The 19,626-nt window shown below is 37.7% G+C and overlaps 1 protein-coding gene across 3 annotated transcripts in view; it reads left to right on the top strand.

Moving 5' to 3' along the window:
• erp44 (endoplasmic reticulum protein 44) overlaps window positions 1-19,626 on the top strand; it is a 96,064-nt gene that overhangs the window by 19,075 nt on the left and 57,363 nt on the right. Inside the window, exons 2-3 of one of the 3 annotated variants that reach the window (XM_060824808.1) lie at window positions 9,715-9,787; window positions 13,515-13,554. The exons of 1 other annotated variant lie outside the window; for it this stretch is intronic. In XM_060824808.1, the coding sequence (XP_060680791.1) occupies window positions 9,715-9,787; window positions 13,515-13,554 (113 nt within the window). Of the gene's footprint in view, window positions 1-9,714; window positions 9,788-13,514; window positions 13,555-13,616; window positions 13,669-19,626 lie in introns of those variants that run through there. One more of the 3 variants, XM_060824810.1, reaches the window with a different exon arrangement.

The following is a 19,626-nucleotide window of genomic DNA, read 5'->3' on the forward strand; positions in this document are numbered from 1 at the left end:
AGACGGGAATTGAACCCGGGTCTATGGCGCTGTGAGGCAGCAGTGCTAATCGCTGTGCCAACGTTTCGCCCAATGACTCAATTGTGTTAAACTCTTGATTCACTTCAAGTATGTTCCACAGTTCTGGCCAACATTATTATAAATGGGATATCAAAGTATCAGTGAGAATGGAAAATATATTCACAAAGAGTAGAATTGGGGCAGTATACTGACCAGGAATCGCTCATTAGTCTGGTGCTCTAATTTGTTTGGGGGAAAAAAAGGCTTCGGGGTCTAATATAAGCCTTAGAATTGTGAATAGATTTGTTAGGGTAGATCATAGAATCCCCACAGTGTGGAAGCAGGCCATTCAGCCCATCAAGTCCACACCAACCTTCCAAAAAGCACCCCACTAAGACCCACCCCTCTACCCTATCCCTGTAACCTGCATTTCCCATTGCTAATCCAGCTAGCCTACACATCCCTGGACACTACAGGAAATTTAGCATGCACCTAACCTGCATATCTTTGGACTGTGGGAGGAAACTAAAGCACCCAGGGGAAGCCCACACAGAAACGGGGAGAATATGGAAACTCCAGGCAGACACTTGCCCGAGGCGGGGAACTGAACCTGGGTCCCTGGTGCTGTGAGGCAGTAGTACCAACTACTAAGCCACCTGTGCCACCCATGTCTAGATGTAGACATTTTTTTGTTCATGGGCAATCTATGGGTACCATTCGGTTATCCATAATTTGTCTATCCCCAATTACCTTGAGAAAGAAGTGATTAGCTGTGTTCCCTATAAATTTTCCTGCTGCTCTCTGACCTTGAACACCATGAATCGTGGAAAGTCTGTACTTTGGCATGCAAATTGGTGTATGTGGAACCTTCACCTAGCCATGCCCTTAGATGTAGTATTGGTGGTCAGCAGCCTTCTTGAACTGTTGCAGTTCGTGGAGCATAGGGATATCCACAGTGGCATTAAGAAGGGAGTTCCATAATTTTAACCCATGTACTAATCCCATCTGATGTTACTACTGGACAAGTTAGATCCAAGAATGAAATCTGGCCTGATGGATCAGATTTTGTTTTTGTTAATGTAATGTGATGTTCTTTTCCTGAAACCTCCGCACGCAAGGCTACAGGTTTGTCTTTAACAATAAAACAAGTGAATTAAGCAAAAGTAAGATAAAGAAATTAAACAAAATCAAGTCATATATATATAAAACACATATTGAAAGATTTCAAAGCACAACAAAACAAAATCCCATCTCCTCCCCAGCACTTACCCTTTACAATTGATCAAATCCAGAGAAAGTTTCTTTCCCTATCCTGCTTCTTCTCATCTCCTGTCCTTTGAACAGCACCTTTTTCCTTGACTACTCTCACAACTGAGCTGTTGTACTTTCTTGGCTTTGAATGACCATTGCAAGTTTCTGAACAAGCACTCATCTAGAAATTTCATTAGCTAAACGTTTTTCATACAGATAGTGTTCCCTAAAGAGCTCTAAATAATCTTTTTTGGAGAGACAATTCTGACCCCAGTTGGGTCTCTTTCAAACTGCACCGAAAGACTTATGAATCAAGTTTAAAAAATACTTGCATACCCTAGATTCTACTAAAGCTGACAATTTAATGTTTTCTGTCTCCTTTCGTAAGTTACCACCAGATAAACAAATTAGCATTAACACTCCACAGGTCCTTGCACTCGCCTGCTTCCAAACACATGCTGGTTTAAATGTCATGTGACTGGAAAATTGACCTAATTAATTTTTAAACTCTTTCACTAAAATAAACGTACACCTGTTTTCCACCAATTTAAATTCAAGCTCTCTTTAAAAAGAATGATGATTATATATAAGTTTACACCTTTTATCATGCCCTGAAACACTAAAGGAATGATATTGTTTCAAGTCAGGCTGCTGGTGCTCCCATGTATTTGCTGCCCTTTACCATCTAGGTGGTAGAGTCACAGGTTTAGAAGGTGCTGTTGGAGCAGTCTTGGTATGTTACTGCAGTGCATCCTATAAGTCATGTACATAGCTACTCTGGGCAGCAGTGAATGTTGAAATTGAATGATGCCAAAAAAAAGCTGTTTTGTCCTGGATGGTGTCAAACTTTTAGTGTTGATGGAACTACATTCATCCAGACAAGTGGGGAATATTCCATCTCACTTGTTGGAGAGAGTCAAAATTCATAGATGTAAAATATGAAAAATCCAATTAGCAATGATGCACTCTAATAAAGTGTAGTTGAAGTGAATAATATGGGAAAAGGGAAAGCTAGGTGAACAGAATGAAGGAGAAAGAAATAGAAAAGTATATTAATCTATCTACAAATAGAGATGAATAAGAGGAGACTTGAGTTACATGTAAATGCTAGCCTAAAGCAATTAGGCAGAGTGGCTTAATGGAATTCCATATGAAAGTAAGTTCACAAATTTTATGTTTTCCATTACATGGGATCTACTCGTCATCTACTGACTCCTTCATCATCAGTAAACAAAGCATCATTTGGTATTACAGAACATCTGTATTGCTGAAAAGCTACATTTTGTTGAAGCTTTTCATTTGATACTCATCAGGGCATTTCACAAGAACTCCCAGTTCAACTGGAAAACCAACATTATTTATACTGCATGCGAAGAGAGCACTAGTTAGCATTCAGAGTTCACTTGTCAAATCCAAGACAAAAAACTTTAACACAACATGATTTTTCAACAGTACTGCAATTAGTTTGATATTTTGGATGTTTTCTCTATTTTCATTCAGCACTATGTATTTTGTGTTTGTTCATAGATTATATCGTTTCTAGTTTGTCTAGAATGTCTGTGTCACTAACAATCAAATCTCTAAGTTTGCTGTGCAAACTCCTACAATCAGCTGTGTTTTTAAAATATTACCATTGCTGAAAATATTATCTGAAAGTAGGGTACATTGGGGCCATTCAACAAGTTAGTTAAAATATGTAGAAGGAGCAGATGAACTTTTAAACATTAAAACATGTAAGAGGAATCCATTTGGCTCTTCAAGCTTACTTCATCTTTCAATATGATCATGTCTGATCATCCAACTCGGTGCGCTTGCCTCACTTTCTCCCTATATCCTTTGTTCCCTTTTGCCTTAAGAACTACTTCATGAAATGTTTTGGCCTCAGTGACTTTGTGATGGGTATCTCCCTCTCCTGATCTTGCGTCAAGGTGTAGATCCAGTTCAAAGTTGGATCTTTAATAACATGGAAGTGAGAGCACTGCGCTTTTACATCCTTTGTTTTTTAAATGGCTTTCAAAACTGCTCCTACCTTGCTTCTCTCCTCCCAAATCCTTGTTCACAGTGAGGGTTGCAGAGAGAGAAGCAAAAAGCAGGAGTATTTATAAAAACTAAGAATTATAAACTTCTGAACCACTTGCGTGACCTAAGCTCCATCTTTGGATTGAATGTGGATCTTATATGGGAATGCAAATCTAGGAGAAGGAAGCGTTGAAAGGGTGGGTCGGGAAGATGGGGAGGAGCATCTTTGGTCAGTAGCAACCAGGAGGTTTTCGGAAACCTGATCAAGGTGAGACAAGTAGTGTAAGTACAAAGTTTATGTTTTCTTTCATATTCTTAAACTTATTTCGGTTTACCAAATTAAGGTGCTACAAAACTAACCAGTGAGGACTTTTGGTATTCTACAGACCCTTGACAAAATTTGGATTGATATTTTTTGGCTTTCTTTTAATCATGGATGACATCATGAAGCTTAGGACTGGGTTGAGGAGGAACTTTTTCTCTCTAAAAGGTTGTGAATCTGTGGAATTCCCTGCCCAGTGAGACAGTTGAGGTTACCTTGTTGCATGTTTTTAAGGCAAAGATAGAGTTTTTAACAGTAAAGGAATTGAGGGTTATGGTGAGCAAGTGGCTAAGTGGAGCTGAATCCACAACACGGTCAACCATGATCTTATTGAACGGTGGAACAGGTTATATGGCCAGATGGCCTACTTCCACTTTTATTTCTTATGTTCTTGTGTTCTTTTGTTGGATGAAGAAATAGATATCTTGTGTTGTTGCATTAAAGATGTTAATCTGACCATCAGTATTTTGTGATTATAGGGTTACAGCGTGGAAATAGATCTTTGGTCCAACCCATCCATGCAGATCATATTCTAAATTGATCTGGTCCCATTTGCCAATATTTGGCCCATATCCATGTAAACCCTTCCTATTCATTGACACATCCAGATGCCAATTAAATGTTTTAATTGTACCAGCCTTTCAATGTTCCATGCTTACTGACTGACTTAGTATTTGCTGAAGTACTGTTTTTCATTGCCTACTAACAAAAACTTGCACTTATATAAAATGTTTAACCTCGTGGAATATCCCACGTCACTTCAGAGGAACAAACAAATTTTAGCTCCAAACCTCTCACAGATATTAAGAAAGGTGTCGAACGATAGATTTTAAGTAGTATCCTAAGGGAGGAATGAGAGAGAAAGCATTCAGTCATCCATCTTAAATGTTGTCTTGTATCAAATCTCTCTCTCGCTCTCTCGCTCTCTCTCTCGACCACATTTCTGAATGTCTCCGTTGTCTGCATTTCACAGGGATCATTCCCTCCAGGCCATTCCACCTTCCCACAGAAGGTGCAATACCTGCCCAAAACTCTTCATAACCATGAAGTATTTTTGAATTTTTTAAACTTGTGTAACTTCTACTGTGGTTACTCTTTATCAGAAACTGTTAGTTACATGGCTCATAAATGAGTTACATAATCCAAATCTAATTGTACCCAGGTAGGAGGTTTCTAATTTTTGTTTGTGCCAACATGCCCAAAAAAAAGAAACTTGTTTTATGTTAGCATCAGAATAAAGTCTTTTTTTAAACAAAAGCTAAGGAGTAGATGCCATAACATGACTAAAATATATCTTATTGTTGTACAAGAGAAGAGACTTGAAGCACAGACCGCGTAAAGTTATCCAAACTTCATGACAGTTGAAGAGAAAGAAGTTCTCCTCTGAAACTGCTACAAATGTCTGTGCCTCTTTGTTGTCCTGGTTTGTTAGAGGGCTGTAGTTAATCCCAGAGCATTGCATGCTGATTGGTGGCTTTCAGACAAAATTTCAAGAGTGATTGTAAAATAGTTTACTGTCTGGGTAATTACATTAAACTAGCAAACAAAAGAAAATTCAGGTCTATTACCCAGCTCTGGAGGGTATATGTTCAGTCTCCAAGCACAACAAGATAAGCACACGTGGAGAAGCATGAGTACATCAGGGACAGGAGTGATCTGTGGACTCCTGTGGACTTTTAGCTAAAGGCACTAACTTCGGCATGTCAATCTGGATTAGACCTGGGAAAGATGACTGTTGGTTTTTAGAAAAAAAAGTTACCATTCATTTAAATAGTATCTGCTTTGGATCTGTGACATTTCCCTGAAGAAGGAAAGTCAGAGAAAACAGATTTGCCAGAAATTAGTTCAGCTATCAAACCATGCTGCATACCAGATGTAAATGCTAATTAGAAAACCTACAGCAAAGGGGAGAACGGATTACTAATATCCTCTAGGCAGCACTGTACATTAGAGGTGAAAGCCTTCATCGCATCAGGCAAATTTTTATATGCACTGAACCACAGGAAAGCCTGTCATTGCTCCCTTATTGACAACACAGCATGTGTCTGCTAACGTTGTCAATTTAAAATGCTGTAGTGAAAAAATTAAAAAGGCTGCAGAAAACGTAAAAGTGAAAACTATGTTTCAGAAATTAAACTTGATTTTCTATATTAATATTGATTAAAATGATGTGCCTTTAGTACAACTTTAGCTTTTATTATAATTAAACTGCAGCTGAATATAAATGGTGCAATTAAATGGCATTTTAAATTGATAATTCCCTATGCAAGTTTCTTGTATTGCATTTCCTTGACAATTTATTCATGCAATATAAGTACAAATTGCAGTAAAAGGCAGTGTTAGAGCAGTGCCTTTGGGGCTACAAAAATGATTAATAAATATAATGTAATCTGTAGTTAGAGCTACATTACTGTACACTAGAGGGCATGATTTTAGATTTTTCCAACCTTAAATTCAACACCATTACAATCAATGTTAATTCCTGGACTTCCACACCACTTTCAATATGAAAAATAGTTCAGCTTTGTTTTAAGGTACTTCAGTCAAATTAAATACTTCGTGATCAGCTTTCATTAGCTGTAAAAATTGCAACATTTGAAACTTGATTTATATATTTGCTTCTGTGACAAAGACGTTACTGAGGGGTATGAAGTCTAGTCAGTCATCCGGTCAGCACAAACAAATCATTTGAACTCCTTCACAATTCTTTGATTCCTTTATTCAATGTTACTTTGGGGTCCTTAAATCAGATTTTGTGTTCATGACATAGGGAAAGCGCGAGGCAGGTGGGGCCTGTTTCTGCCACTCCTGCCTCCATTCTCATTGTCTGATGTTTTTAGGTGTGCAGGCGACTAAGCCTGCACTGAGCAGTTCCAAAGTCAGCAGCTTCACTCTCGGAGGTAATTTCAGCTTCCTAGCATTTTTGAGGCTTCTAGAGGAAAAGAAGCTCTAGATTTTTATATCTTTTTAAGGCAGAGATCATTCTTTAATTTTGTTCGCAAAAGGTTAATGACTATAAAATTGACCCCCAAAGTAGAAATGTCTTCAGACGCATAAATATTTTATCCAGTTGATTAAAGTGCTGTTTTGCAATGAAGTTTTGAAATTCCGGTTTTACTGTGTCGATTGTATCCTGTGCTTTGGTGTTTTTCTTGGTCAACAACTCGACTATCTGTTCAGTGTTGGAAACAGTGTAACAAAGGTTGAATTCTTTGATTCAAAGATCAAGCTGTCTGTTTCACTCTTGAAAGCCTTGATGCATTCATTTCTAAAAGCTTTTTTGACAGTTGTACGATGGAATCTTATGGATTCAGTCCATGGGGGCATCTTGAGATAGATACCCATGAGACTGAGTTTGTTTTTTATCCCCAAGAGATTTATGACCTCTTAATAGGATTTATTTTGGTTTATGAATGACTTTACTTTGCTTGACAGTTTATGACCATTTTAGACTTCCCTGCCATTATTAAAGAAATCTTGAGCAATGGGCATTGTTGATAATGGGATTGGAACCTGAAAGCAGCATGGCAGTAATACAGCAAGAGTTAGGTCATGTCCAGAACTGGGGAGATGTTCCAGCGAACAGAGGTGGAACTTTTAACTTGCCCACATTTACTCACCTCCATTCACACCTTGTGACAACATTGAGGGGTTGTGGTCTTGCCCCCTGGTATCCCACCATGAAAATAGCATGGATGGGATCTGACAGACAAGAGGTGGTGTCACTGCATCAGGAAATCTGAAGTCACAACTCCCACCTCAACATGGAAGATGTAGCTCCTTGTTTCACTGCTTATTTGCTATGGAAACAATTCTGAATGTTTTTGATTGCTCAGAAAAATAACAATCTCAATTATGTTGCCAATTTTGGCTTTTTTTGTACATCATCTTACTCCATCTAACATTAGCCTTATAATTCGTGTGTAGACTAGTTTTTATACTTGAACAAAACTTTCTTTTTATTCTTAGCCTCTGCAGACCTTCTCTTTGCATTTATGTTTTTATTACTGCACTTCTTGTATTAACAAGGTAGTCTTGAAAGTGTCCTGATTTTCTGTGGTAACCCTGTCTTCTGAAATACTTTCTAAGTGTCTCTGTATACCTATCCCCAATATACTCAATGTTTTCTGAATATCTAGTTTCCAAAATTTAACATTTATTTAGCATTTCTTTCCTCAACTGTGAGACTTGACATTTGACTTGTACTCTCAGCTGATATCTTGATAAGTAAATAAAAGCTGTAGATTGCTAGGCACTAAGGAAAAATATCTGTGTTCCCCTGGAGCTTGTCTATGATGGAATCTGACAGTGTTGTCAGTTGGCTGTCTTCCATGGATTTGGAAAATAAATTTTCAATCAGCTAAAGTTGCTTTTTTATGCTGGATAATTTGGATTACAATTCGAAGTAAGGTGCAAAAAAAATTATGCCCTTCATAAAGTGATGTACTATTTTAGCTTCATTTTTAGCAATAATATGGTTTTATAGAAATAAAATCTGTAACAAGTTAAAACTGAATTGCAGCCCTGTGAAATTGCTGAACAGTAAATCATTTTGAGTGAGCCACTGAATACTTTAATAGCTTAATCCTTTCAGAGAATGTACTCCCATCACAATGTGTAAAATTAAGAGTCATCAAAAAAATGTATTCATTGGAAGCAGAAAGCAGAAAAGGAGACAGGTCCTGGTTAGTTAACGTAGATCACAAAGATAAAAAGTTTCAGTTGAAGGCTGCAAAGCATTGTAATTAATCCATGTTTTGCACCTATGTAATGTAATGAATTAGCAGAAGTTGAGGTTGGAGCATTCTGATACCATCAGATCAACTTTTTTGCTAAATTGTCCACATTTTTATCATTTAAATACATGAGTTAGGAGCGGGATTATTCTTTTGAGTTTTCTCTGCCATTTAATAAGATCATGGTTGATCTAATTGCAACCTCAAATCCAGATTCCTGCCTAAGTCTGATCATTTTTCACACCTTGCTTAACAAAATATATATCTACCTCTGCCTTAAAAATATTCAAGGATGTTGCTTCCACTACTTTTCTGGAATACTGTCAACCCTCAGAATTTTGCCTCATTTCTATTTAAATGAGCTATCTCTGACTTTTAAACAGTCACCTTGTTCTAAACGCTTCCAAAAGAGGAAGCATCCTCTCCTCATTTACCCTGTCAGGACCCTTCAGGATCTTTTGTATTTCAATCAGATGCCACTGTTTTCTTTCTACTTTTGAATTGAAATTTGAAACTAAGACGCTCTTGTATTCTTTGAGTAAATGTGGAATTTTGATTCATGCAACAGTGAAATGGGTGTTGCTTTAATTCTGATCCAGAATGTATGTTTTTTTTATTCTGGCATTGTAATGTTGGACGATGTACAGGAGAAAGCTATCCTCATTCGCCCTGATTTACTGTTTTGTTTTATTAAATAAGTGTTTTGGATCTGCCTTCTGTTGTGCCTTCTCTTAACAGTTGATGAGTGCTATTAACTGCAATATCATGGATGATATTCTGGGCATGGTCGTGGTTCTAATGCCATGATCGTAACTCAGACAGAAGCATTGCATTGTAGATGTAACTAGTGGTGGTTGAAGGGTGTAGTTGGCTGAAAAACAGGCTTTGGTTATTTCCTAGCCAATGAAGAGCCATGTTTGCTAATAATTTTTCTCAATCTAGACTAGATTGTGTAACAGGATGTTAAAAAAGTGTTTTTTTTAAGAGAAATGGGATAAGGGAACAAAAAGGCTGAGAAAGTGGAAATAGTATTTATATTTTAAGCATTTATTTACATAACGTCCAGTTAATATAGTTCCAAAATTATTCCTGGAAACAAGTTAAGAAATTGTGATCCCGTCAGGTGTCTGGTAGTTAAATTGTTGCGATTCTTACAGTTTCTTCTGTGTACAATATAAACATGAGTTTGAAAATTGAATGGTTTTTACAGTGCAGAAAAGACCCCACTCCCTTGAGATTCAGATGATAAATCAGAAACCTAATTCCATTTTTTGTTATGTAGAACCGTTATGAATGATTTGGTTGTCTTCATTAGTTGCAACCATTAAATAAAGAAAACAATGTTATATTATCATTTTTAAAAACTTTGTTTTCTGTTATTTTCAGGCAATGTGGTTTAATACATCAGCTCATAGCGAAATAGTAAATCTTGATAGTGGAAATATTGATGAAATCTTAGGTAAGTGCTCCTACAGAATTTTATGCAAATTTTTTCATGAGATTGGGAATGGACTTGGTTTGTATAGACTCTTAGAATGTAATCTAGTCAGGACTATATCATATTTGAAAAAGAAAAGAAATGCAAGACTATGGAAAAGTGCTGAGGAATTAGATTAAATGTGTTACATATCGTTCAGGAAAATGAAGTGAATAGTCTGCTTTGGTATTGTAGGATTCTGTGGAATTATAAAAGGTGCAATCATGTAGAATGAACAGCGAGACATCCAACTACTTCAGTTTGGACGGTACACAACCCTTTCCAGTATTATGATGATTCATTTTCAGTTGGCAGTCTTCTGACTATCGCTATCCCTCATTTTCAGCTCCTTTTTACAAAAAGCTTGTAAGGTGTTCAAATATCTGCTAGACTAATGGTCAACAGTTTACAGTGGTGATAATGATTCAAGCTTCGAGAAATGTATCTTTGAATTCTATACTATTTTCCATATTAATTAACATTCAACATTCCTAGTTTTTGTCTTACTGAACCTAGTTTTAATAATTTAAGAACTATTTGCAATTATTAATACATGAACCAGAACTTCTCTGGTTAGTTAAATCAAAGCTTGAACTCTACAGTGAAATCAGAGCACCACTATTTAAAAATCCAAATTTTTCTTCTATTGTAATTGTTTAAAATGCCTGTGAAATGAAAGTCAATGATTCTTATTTAGTGAGTTCATTGCTATATTGTACCACCAGGTAAGAAATTTTACATACGCTTTATTCAAAAAGATGGTTATCACATGAAAGCTACAATTTAGATTAATAATTTTCTATATGTTGTAGGAATTATATTACTGGGCGTGGAATTTAATGAACACTGGTGAGCCTGGCCCCACTTCCATTGCAATTCAGGGTCCCTTTCCCCAGGAGCAGGGACCACCATTACTGCTGTAGGATCATCACTGAAGCCTGGAATGAGCAGTAGGAATGGTCTCATCAAAACCAGTCAATAAAGCCCTGGTAGGAAGAGGATTGAGGTTTAAGAGCAGATAAGGATCTTCAAGAATGGAGGGAGATAGAAAGAAGGAAACTATAAACCAATTAGTCTGACATCTGTCATTGGAGCAAAAAGACCACTACAATCCATTGTTAAGAAAGTAAGAGCAGAACACTTGAAAAGTCATTAAGAATGAACTGTGGTTGTGAAAGGGAAATGGTGTTTTTCAACTTTGAGAGCTCTTTTTATGAATGTAACAAGCAGGGTGAATAAAGGGTACAAGTAGATGTAATGTATTTAGATTTCCAAAGGTATATAAAGTGCCTCATAAGGTTAACTGCATTAACTAAGAGCTCGGGTTATCAAAAGTGATGTGTTATCATGCTTCAAGGAGTGGGGCAACTGACAAGAAACAGGTGGAGCAAATGGATAATATTTAGGTTGGTAAACTGTAACAAATGAAGGATCTCACCCTAGTGCTAGAATTTCATGTATTCAATATGCCTTAGAATGACTTAGGTAAAAGGACCAAATATATTTTAGCCAATTTTGTTACTGATACAAAGGTGGGAGGGAAGCAATTTGTGAAGAAGTTGTAGAGTTTGCAGAGAGATTTAGGTGGGCAAAGAATTGGCAAATGGGGTATGTGGGAAAATTGAGATGGAGATTTAGGTAAGAAGAATAAACAAGCAAAATATTATTTGGTTGAAGAGGGACTGCCGAATGTTCATTATAGATAGATTTAGGTACGTGATTTAAAAGAAAATCACCAGGCATGTCCAGCAAGTAATTGCAAAGAAAAAGTTATAAAGAGCACAGGAACAAGCCCTTCAGCCCATCCAGACTACACCAACACATAATGGCTTTCCAAACTAAAAACCTCTCGCCTCTACATGGTTCACATCCCTCTATTTCCTACCTACTCACATCTGTCAAGATGCCTCTTAAATGTTACTGTTGTATCTACCTCCATCACCACCTCTGGTGGTGCATTCAGGCACTTATCACCCTCTGTGTAAAAATTTGCTTCTCACACATCTTTTAAACTCATCCGCTTTTACCTTAAACCTATGCTCCAACTAATTAATATTTCTACACTGGGAAAAGGATTCAGACGATCCATTTTAGCCATTCCTGTCATACATTTGTCAACTTTTATCTGGTCTCCAACATTCAAATGAAAATAAATCAAGTTTGTCCAATCTTTCAACATAGCCAATACTATCTAAACCAGGCAACATTGTGATAAACTGTTGCTGTATCGTCTCCAAAGCCTTCACATCCTTTTTGTAGTGTGGCAACTGGAACTGTACACAGTTTTCCAAATGTGGCCTAACTAAAGTTCTATACAGGTGCAACATGACTTGTCAATTTTTATACTCTGTCCTGACCAATAAAGGCCGTGCTATATGCCTTCTTGACTGCCTCATCCACTTGGGTTGCCACTTTGGACTTGTGGACCTGTATGCCTAGATCTCTCTGTATGTTGATGCTGTTAAAGGTTCTGTCATTTACTGTACTCTTCCCTCCTGCATTAGATCTTCCAGAGTACATCACATTTGTCTGGATTCTCCATTTCTCAGCCAAAACCTCCAGCCTATGTCCCACTGTATCCTCTGGCAGTAGTCCTCACTACCTGCAGCTTCCCCAATCTTTGTGTTGTCTGCAAATTTACTAATCAGACCACTATGTTCTCCAAGTCATTTGCAAACGACAGGAGTCTTACCACCGATGCCTACTGAACTCTACTGGTCACAGATGTCCAGTCAGAAAAACACTCTTCCACCACTACTGTCCTCTATGACTAAGCCAGTTCTGTATCCCTAAGAACGTCAGAAATAGGAGCAGGAGAAGGCCATTTCCACACTGTAAGTAATTAATCTAATCTGCCTCCATTTAGTAAGATCTTCCCAGCTCAACAGAGATCCCATGTGACTTTACCTTTTGCATCTGCCTGATATGAGGAATGTTGCGTAGCCTTTACTGCTGATATGATTAGCTTGATATACATGCCATCTACAACATTCTCAGCCTCATGGTTGCTCCATAGTGGGTCCACCTGCAGCTCCAGACAGTCCAAGTGGTAAATCAGGAGCTGATTTAGGAAGGCAAATGGAGTGCTGGTCTTTATTGAAAGGGATTGGCATAGAAAAGCCAGCACATCTTGCTGCAGCTGTATCAGGCGCTGGTGAGACAATATCTGCTGTACTATGTACAATGTTTGGTCTCCTTAGTTAAGAAGGAACCGTCCTGCCACCCAAAAAGCATTGTGCATACTTGCTAGGGTTCATCTGGTGGGTTACACTCAGATACAGTCCCTACTCATCATTGTTTGAATATCAGTGCTGACAGAATTAACCACTTAAATGGATTTTAAGTAATCACTGCAGGTCTCATTGGCTTCCAGGTGAGAAGATAATCCTTCATTCTTTATAGACCTTACTGCCTTGTATTACATTGCACCCTCCCCATTTCAATATCCCACACATCCCCCCCCCCAACTACCATTTTGCAGCCTGCATCTGGAGGAGCATTAAATTCCACCCTCTGTGTTTTTACTTACAAACATAGGATTTGTAATATCTGTGATTGTGCGGTATTGTAGCAATGTCATTTTAGCTAATGATCAGAATTTTAAGTGTGTCGTGGAAAGTACTGTAGAAATGTTAAGTCCTTATAATCTTTTTCATATCTCTCTCTCTCTCTCTCCCCCCGCCCCACTCCACTTCTCCCCCGACCCCAGGCAATGCAGATGTTGCACTAGTCAATTTTTATGCAGATTGGTAAGTGAAACATAGATAATGTGTGGTTTGAAGATTGATTTCCATATTACCTTTCAGGGTGTGGTGACACTGGCAAGGCAGTATTTGTTGACCATTCCTAGCAACTGTATACTGGTAAGCTTTCTGCAAATGCTGTAGCTTTCGTAATATCATTCCCACCATGTTGTTACATGGTAAATTCCAGGATTTTGATGTGATGATGATGACTTAAAGGAAATATGTGATTTTTATGGTGGCGCTTAAGCAGTGGTGCTCTTGTTCTTGATAGTAGAGATCATAAACAGAGAAGTATATTTGGCACGTTGCACTGGCAGACTAATGTTTGAGGGTGTCAGTAATTGATTCCAGTACGAGGGACATTTATCAGAGTAATTGCTCTGTCCATTGTTGTATTGACTACAATGGTTTGTAAGTTTAAATCAACTTGACAGTATTTATACTGGGAGCTTACTTGCTTTCTTGAGTATATTATGCACTGCTGAACGATGCAAAGAAAACTGATCATGTGTATTGTAAATAGCTGATAGGAACATGTGTTAATTGTTACAGTTGTAAAGGATTGATAATCTTAGAAATGGATTTTGACAGGAAACATATCTGTACTGAGAGAACAGAGAATTGATAGTGTGTTCATATTTTCTGTGCGAGTCTGTATGTTACTGCTTCAAGAACCAGTGGAGTCCTTATTTGACCTGTGGCTGAGTAATTCAGAGAGGAAGCCAAAAATGTGGGATAATGCTTGGGGGGGGCGCAACGTCAAGCACATAATTGTGATCAGTGTAAGAGCAGAACAAGCTATTTTTTAAAACAAAATGTGTTTGACTAACGAGTAGCCGTGAATGAGAGAATCATCCAGAGTAAATGGATATTTAGTATTTAAATAGGAAAGGAAAAGGATACAATTCTAGTACATTTCAGTAAGGAAGAAAGGGCTACATTTTGAAGTTGGAAAAATAAATTTACATGAGTGGATCTTTTTAATGTCTCAGTGTATCATTTAAGAGCCAGTGAAGTGCTGTTGAGTTTTATTCCTATTCTAATGTAAGAAAAAGCAGCAGAGATTGCATGCTATAGTTTCAGCTCTTAATTGAGAGAAGAATATTGGTCAAGGCACTCTAAGAATTCCCTTGTTCTTCGCATGCTGCTGTGGGAATTTTAAATATCCATTGGAAAGAGCAGAGATTGCCGCAGTTTCCTGGGTCTTGGAACGAAAGCAGTCCTATTGACGTAGCACTCTTTCAATACTATACTGAAGCATTAAACTAGATTTTATATTCCAATTGTGGAACGAGCCTTGAACCCACAGCCATGCGACTCAGGTGATAGTGCCACCTCTCAACCAATGCTAACACTGTGATTAGATAAATGATGTTTGATCAAATTTGAAAATTTACAAAACAATATCAATAAATGGGACAGATAAAAGACAGGAAAAAAAATTGAAATTTACATAGGAAAGTTGCTAAAATGATTTGAAAAAAGGAAGACAATAAATAAGGAAGGTGTATTACTAGATTTTGTCAATCTAAGGGCTACAAATAGTTAAAGCGAGAAATTCTAAATACTTGCTTTTCACATTATTTTTCAAAGAGAAATAGCATTGGAGAAGTGATGGAAAATAACAGTGTAAGCAATGACCAAATAGCAGTTGCTTATGTCAGATGATGGAGGCTCAGGAAGAAGTAGTAGAAGCATTGACAATAAGTTTCCAACCGAAGAATAGCAGATTGTAATAGTTCCTTTTCAACAAAGCACAGAGCATGTTACTTTATCTTTGGTAAACTATTGGAGTTTTTTGTATGGAATGTAGTTTCTAAATACTGAAAGAAGAGAGTTAACCATGGATTAGTCAGTATGGATTTCAGATTTCAAAACCAAGAGCAGTCTGGCAGTATCTTTTGGAGAGAGAAAGACTGAGTCCATGTTTCGAGTTCTATATGATTTTTTTCGAACTTCATACTTGACCTACCTTATAGAATTCTTCAATAGAGGATATAGATTATCTGTTATATCTGGAGTTTCAGAAGCTAATTTGATATGATTCATGTGAAAGACTCTTGGCTAATATGACGGCAAGTGGAGTTAGAGAAATGTAACCTGATGGGTAGAGGGATAGTTGGAGGGGACTAAGCAAATTGAGGTGAAACCAAGTTTCTCAAAGTGGTAAGATGTGGTAAGTATACTACTTTTTGAGCTAATTTAGATCCATTCTGTGAATAGTTTGAATTCCATCCCCCCCCCCCCCCAAAGCATTATCCCACATTTTTGGCTTCCTCTCTGAATTACTCAGCCTCAGGTCAAATAAGGACTCCACTGGTTTTGAAGGGAACAATGTTGAAATTTACCAATTATATGAAATTGTGCATGTCGAATTATGGTGACCATAGTGAAAAGCACAGGAAAACAAGAGTTAGCAGGTGAGGAAGACGGGGTGTTATTCAGTATAGAAGAATGTAGTGTTGAACACATTTGAAGTAAGAAAATAAATATTTTCAGATTTTAAAAAAAGAAATTTATACAATTTATTAAGAAATTTCACGAGCAATCAAATACTGAAAAACTATTTAAATTGTATTGCATGTACTAACTAAAATAAGCACCCTCAACTAAACAATATAAGCCTCATAGTCCAACTTAACTATGATCCAACTAGTGGTGGAATTTCAATCAACAGCCTTTCTTTCTAGGTATGTCCAGGACTCAATTCTTGTGCAGTATGGTTATCTAGAGTTGCACTGCTGAAACATTCCAAAGTTGAATTCATTTAAGATTTCCTGTCTTAAGCTCATAGTGGGACATTATTTATGACTTCTGAAGTCACCAAATCTATATCTTGCTTTCTTATCAGGAGTAGCTTCTCTGTTTCCTTTTATATTCAGTGTAAGCTAACTGTTCAAAATGCAGCCTATCTTGCCATTAACTCTTTCACCTCGGCACATTCCTTACATAGGCAATCTTAATTGTCCATTTTGTCACAAGGTGGCTCATTACCAAGCAGATCTTAAAATAGTTGGTGGCTTTACTCCATTTCCCTGGGTATGGTTAATTGGTAAATTGCTTTTAATTTATAACAGTTTGACCGTGACCTTTTATCTCCAGGAAACAGTTTATTCCAGGAAGAATTATTGCTGATTCTTTCAATCCATGAAGAGTTATTGAAGTTCTGAAGTTAACATTGTCTCAATAAGTTAATCAGGCAGGTGGGGCTCTGGACAAGGTCTAATTTAAAAGATAGCATTTCTGATGGTGTAGCACTCTCAGTACTGCACTTGAAAGCTCAACTCTAGATTGAGATTTTAACATATAACCTTCTGACTCAGGTGAGAGTGTTACCACTGAGTAGTAGGGGTATACCTATCTTTTAAAAAAAAAAATTCGAGCAGAACTGGACAGGGCAAATATAAGCTATTCCTAATGCCCAGGGAGTCCAAAATCAGGGGGTCACCATCTACAGATTGGGGTAGTCTATTTAGGACTGAGATGAAGAGAAAAGTTTTCACCAGACAGTGGTGAGCTTATGGAATTACCTGCCACAGAAAGTGATTGAGGGCAAAACATTGAATGTTTTTAGTGCTAAAGAGATCAAAGGATGTGGGCGAAAGCAGGACTGTGGTGCTGAGTTGCATAATCGGCCATGATCATATTGAATATCAGAGCAAGTTCAAAAGGCCAAATGGCCTACTATTCTTCGTATTTTCTTTTTTCTAGTGCAAAGGTGTGCTGATGCAGAACTGTTTCAAATTGTTAGCATAACAGAGTACTGTCATTTAGCAGGGGGAGGAAACCCATATCATTGTATCTGGGGACTCAAAAGAAAATGGTAAATTTGAGAAATGCATATCATGAGCACTTTTTGTTGCCCATTAGTGGAATAAAGCAATCAAAGGTCTGGCTTTAATGTACGAGCATTTTACCAAGAATGAGAGGCTACAGTTGTATAGCACAATGTCTCTTGAGCTTTATCATCATGGGCTATTTGTGTGAGCCAAAAAACCCTGTGGATCACTAAATGTGGGTGATCTGAATTCCATCTCTCCCCTTTTGTTCACTAGACAAAACTACTTCAGAGTTAATGAGAACATTGATAGTGTGTTTGATGAGACTCCAAAGAAGTTATATTAAGACAATATCCCACCAATGCTGGAAATCTGAAACAAACGTGCTGGAGAAAACCAGCAAGTCCAGCATCTGTGGAGGGAACTAGAGTTAAAGTTTCGAGTCTGGTATGACTCCTTCAGAGTTTGAGGTTATGTCTGGTTCCAAGTTAGAGACCTTCAGTGGCATATCAAGCTTCACAAAAGGCTAGTTCCTCCTTTTGGTTTCCAGTACCTGAAGTGTTGAAAATCTCACTTTGTGCTAATACATCTGCCACTTTTCATTGTTCTATATGATGACTTATGCCATGCATGTGGAAGTCGGTCTGATTGTGTGTTGTCACCCAGGTGATGGAGATGAAGGTTTTGGTCTGTTCTCTTATACCATTTTGATTTTAATACTACACTAGAGTGATTGGGAGTTTGCATGTATTTGTGGACCACCAGAAAGAGTCCAGGGCCACAATTTGAAAACCACTGTGATAGTGAAGACAGGAGAAGATTAATTTTTTTTTCCCACAGCTTATAAGATTAGCTGGTGGCCAAGATTATGAATTTTGGGATAGCATATGAAAAAGAATTGTTCAGACTTGTAGGACAAAAATCATGAGGCTAAAACGTGGAGAATAGAGAAACTTTTTTTTGTGCAAAATCCTGATTAAACATTTGATAAATACTTTTATTTGAGCTGCCCATATACATAAATATGTAACATGGGAACAGGAATGAATGCATATGAAATCGGAGCAGAAGTGGACTAATCAGCTCCTTGAGCCAGCCCTCAGTTTCATAAAATCATGGCTGATTTATTTATGATATGGCTTCCACGTTCTCATCTACCTCGATAACACGGATTCCCTTGCTGAGCAAGTATGTATCCATCTGTCTTAAAAAAAATTATTTAATAACTATACCTCTACAGTCTCAAGACAGTCCCAAATTTGCACAACCCTCTTTCTCCTCACCTCTGACCTGAAGGAGATCACTAATTTGTGAAAGAATGCTCCTAGTTCTAGACTGACACAAGAAGAGATATCCTTTACACTTTCATCTTGTCAACATCATTTAGATCACCATTCACCCTTCATTCAGCCAACTTGATTACATGTTATACTTGAATACTAACCTTCTATGGCTCATGTACAGAACATTTTGGTGGGCCAAGGGGTGGCAAATGGAGTTTAATTTCGTTAACTGTGAGGTGTTGCATTTTGGAAAGGCAAATCAGAGAAGGACTTGTACACTTAATGGTAAGGTCCTGGGGAGTATGGCTGAACAAGGAGACCTTTGAATGCAGGTTCATAGTTCCTTGAAAGTGGGGCCACAAGTAGACTGGATAGTGAAGAAAATGTTTGTTATGCTTGCCTATATTGGTCAGTGGATTGAGTATAGAAGTTGGGATGTCATGTTGCAGCCATACAGGGCATTGGTTAGGCCATGTTTGGAATATTGCATTCAATTTTGATCTCCCTCCTATAGGAAGGATGTTGTGATACGTGAAAGGCTTCAGAAGAGTTTACAAGATTGTTGCCAAGGTAGGAGGGTTTGAGCTATAGAGAGAGGCTGAATAGGTTGGAGCTGATTTCGGTGGAGTGTCTGATGCTGAGGGGTGACAATATAGAGGTATATAAAATCATGAGCATGGATAAGGTGAATAGCCAAGGTCTTTTCTCCAGGTTAGAGGAGCCCAAACCTAGAGAGCATAGGTTTAAGGTGAGGGGGGAAAGATTTAAAAGGGACCTAAGAGGCTACTTATTCACCAAATGCTGGAAAATGGGACTAGATTAATTTAAGGATATCTGGTCAGCATTGACGAGTTGGACTGAAGGGTCTGACCTAGATCCTTCTGAACCTCTGAAATCTGCAGATGTTCTCCACTTAAGTAATACTCTGCTTTTTCACCAAAGTGAACAACTTCACATTTTCCCACATGATATTATATCTGCCAGATTTTGCTCACTCACCCAACCCATCTGTA

This window comes from Hemiscyllium ocellatum, chromosome 5, assembly GCF_020745735.1.
Source record: "Hemiscyllium ocellatum isolate sHemOce1 chromosome 5, sHemOce1.pat.X.cur, whole genome shotgun sequence".
NCBI lineage: Eukaryota > Metazoa > Chordata > Chondrichthyes > Orectolobiformes > Hemiscylliidae > Hemiscyllium > Hemiscyllium ocellatum.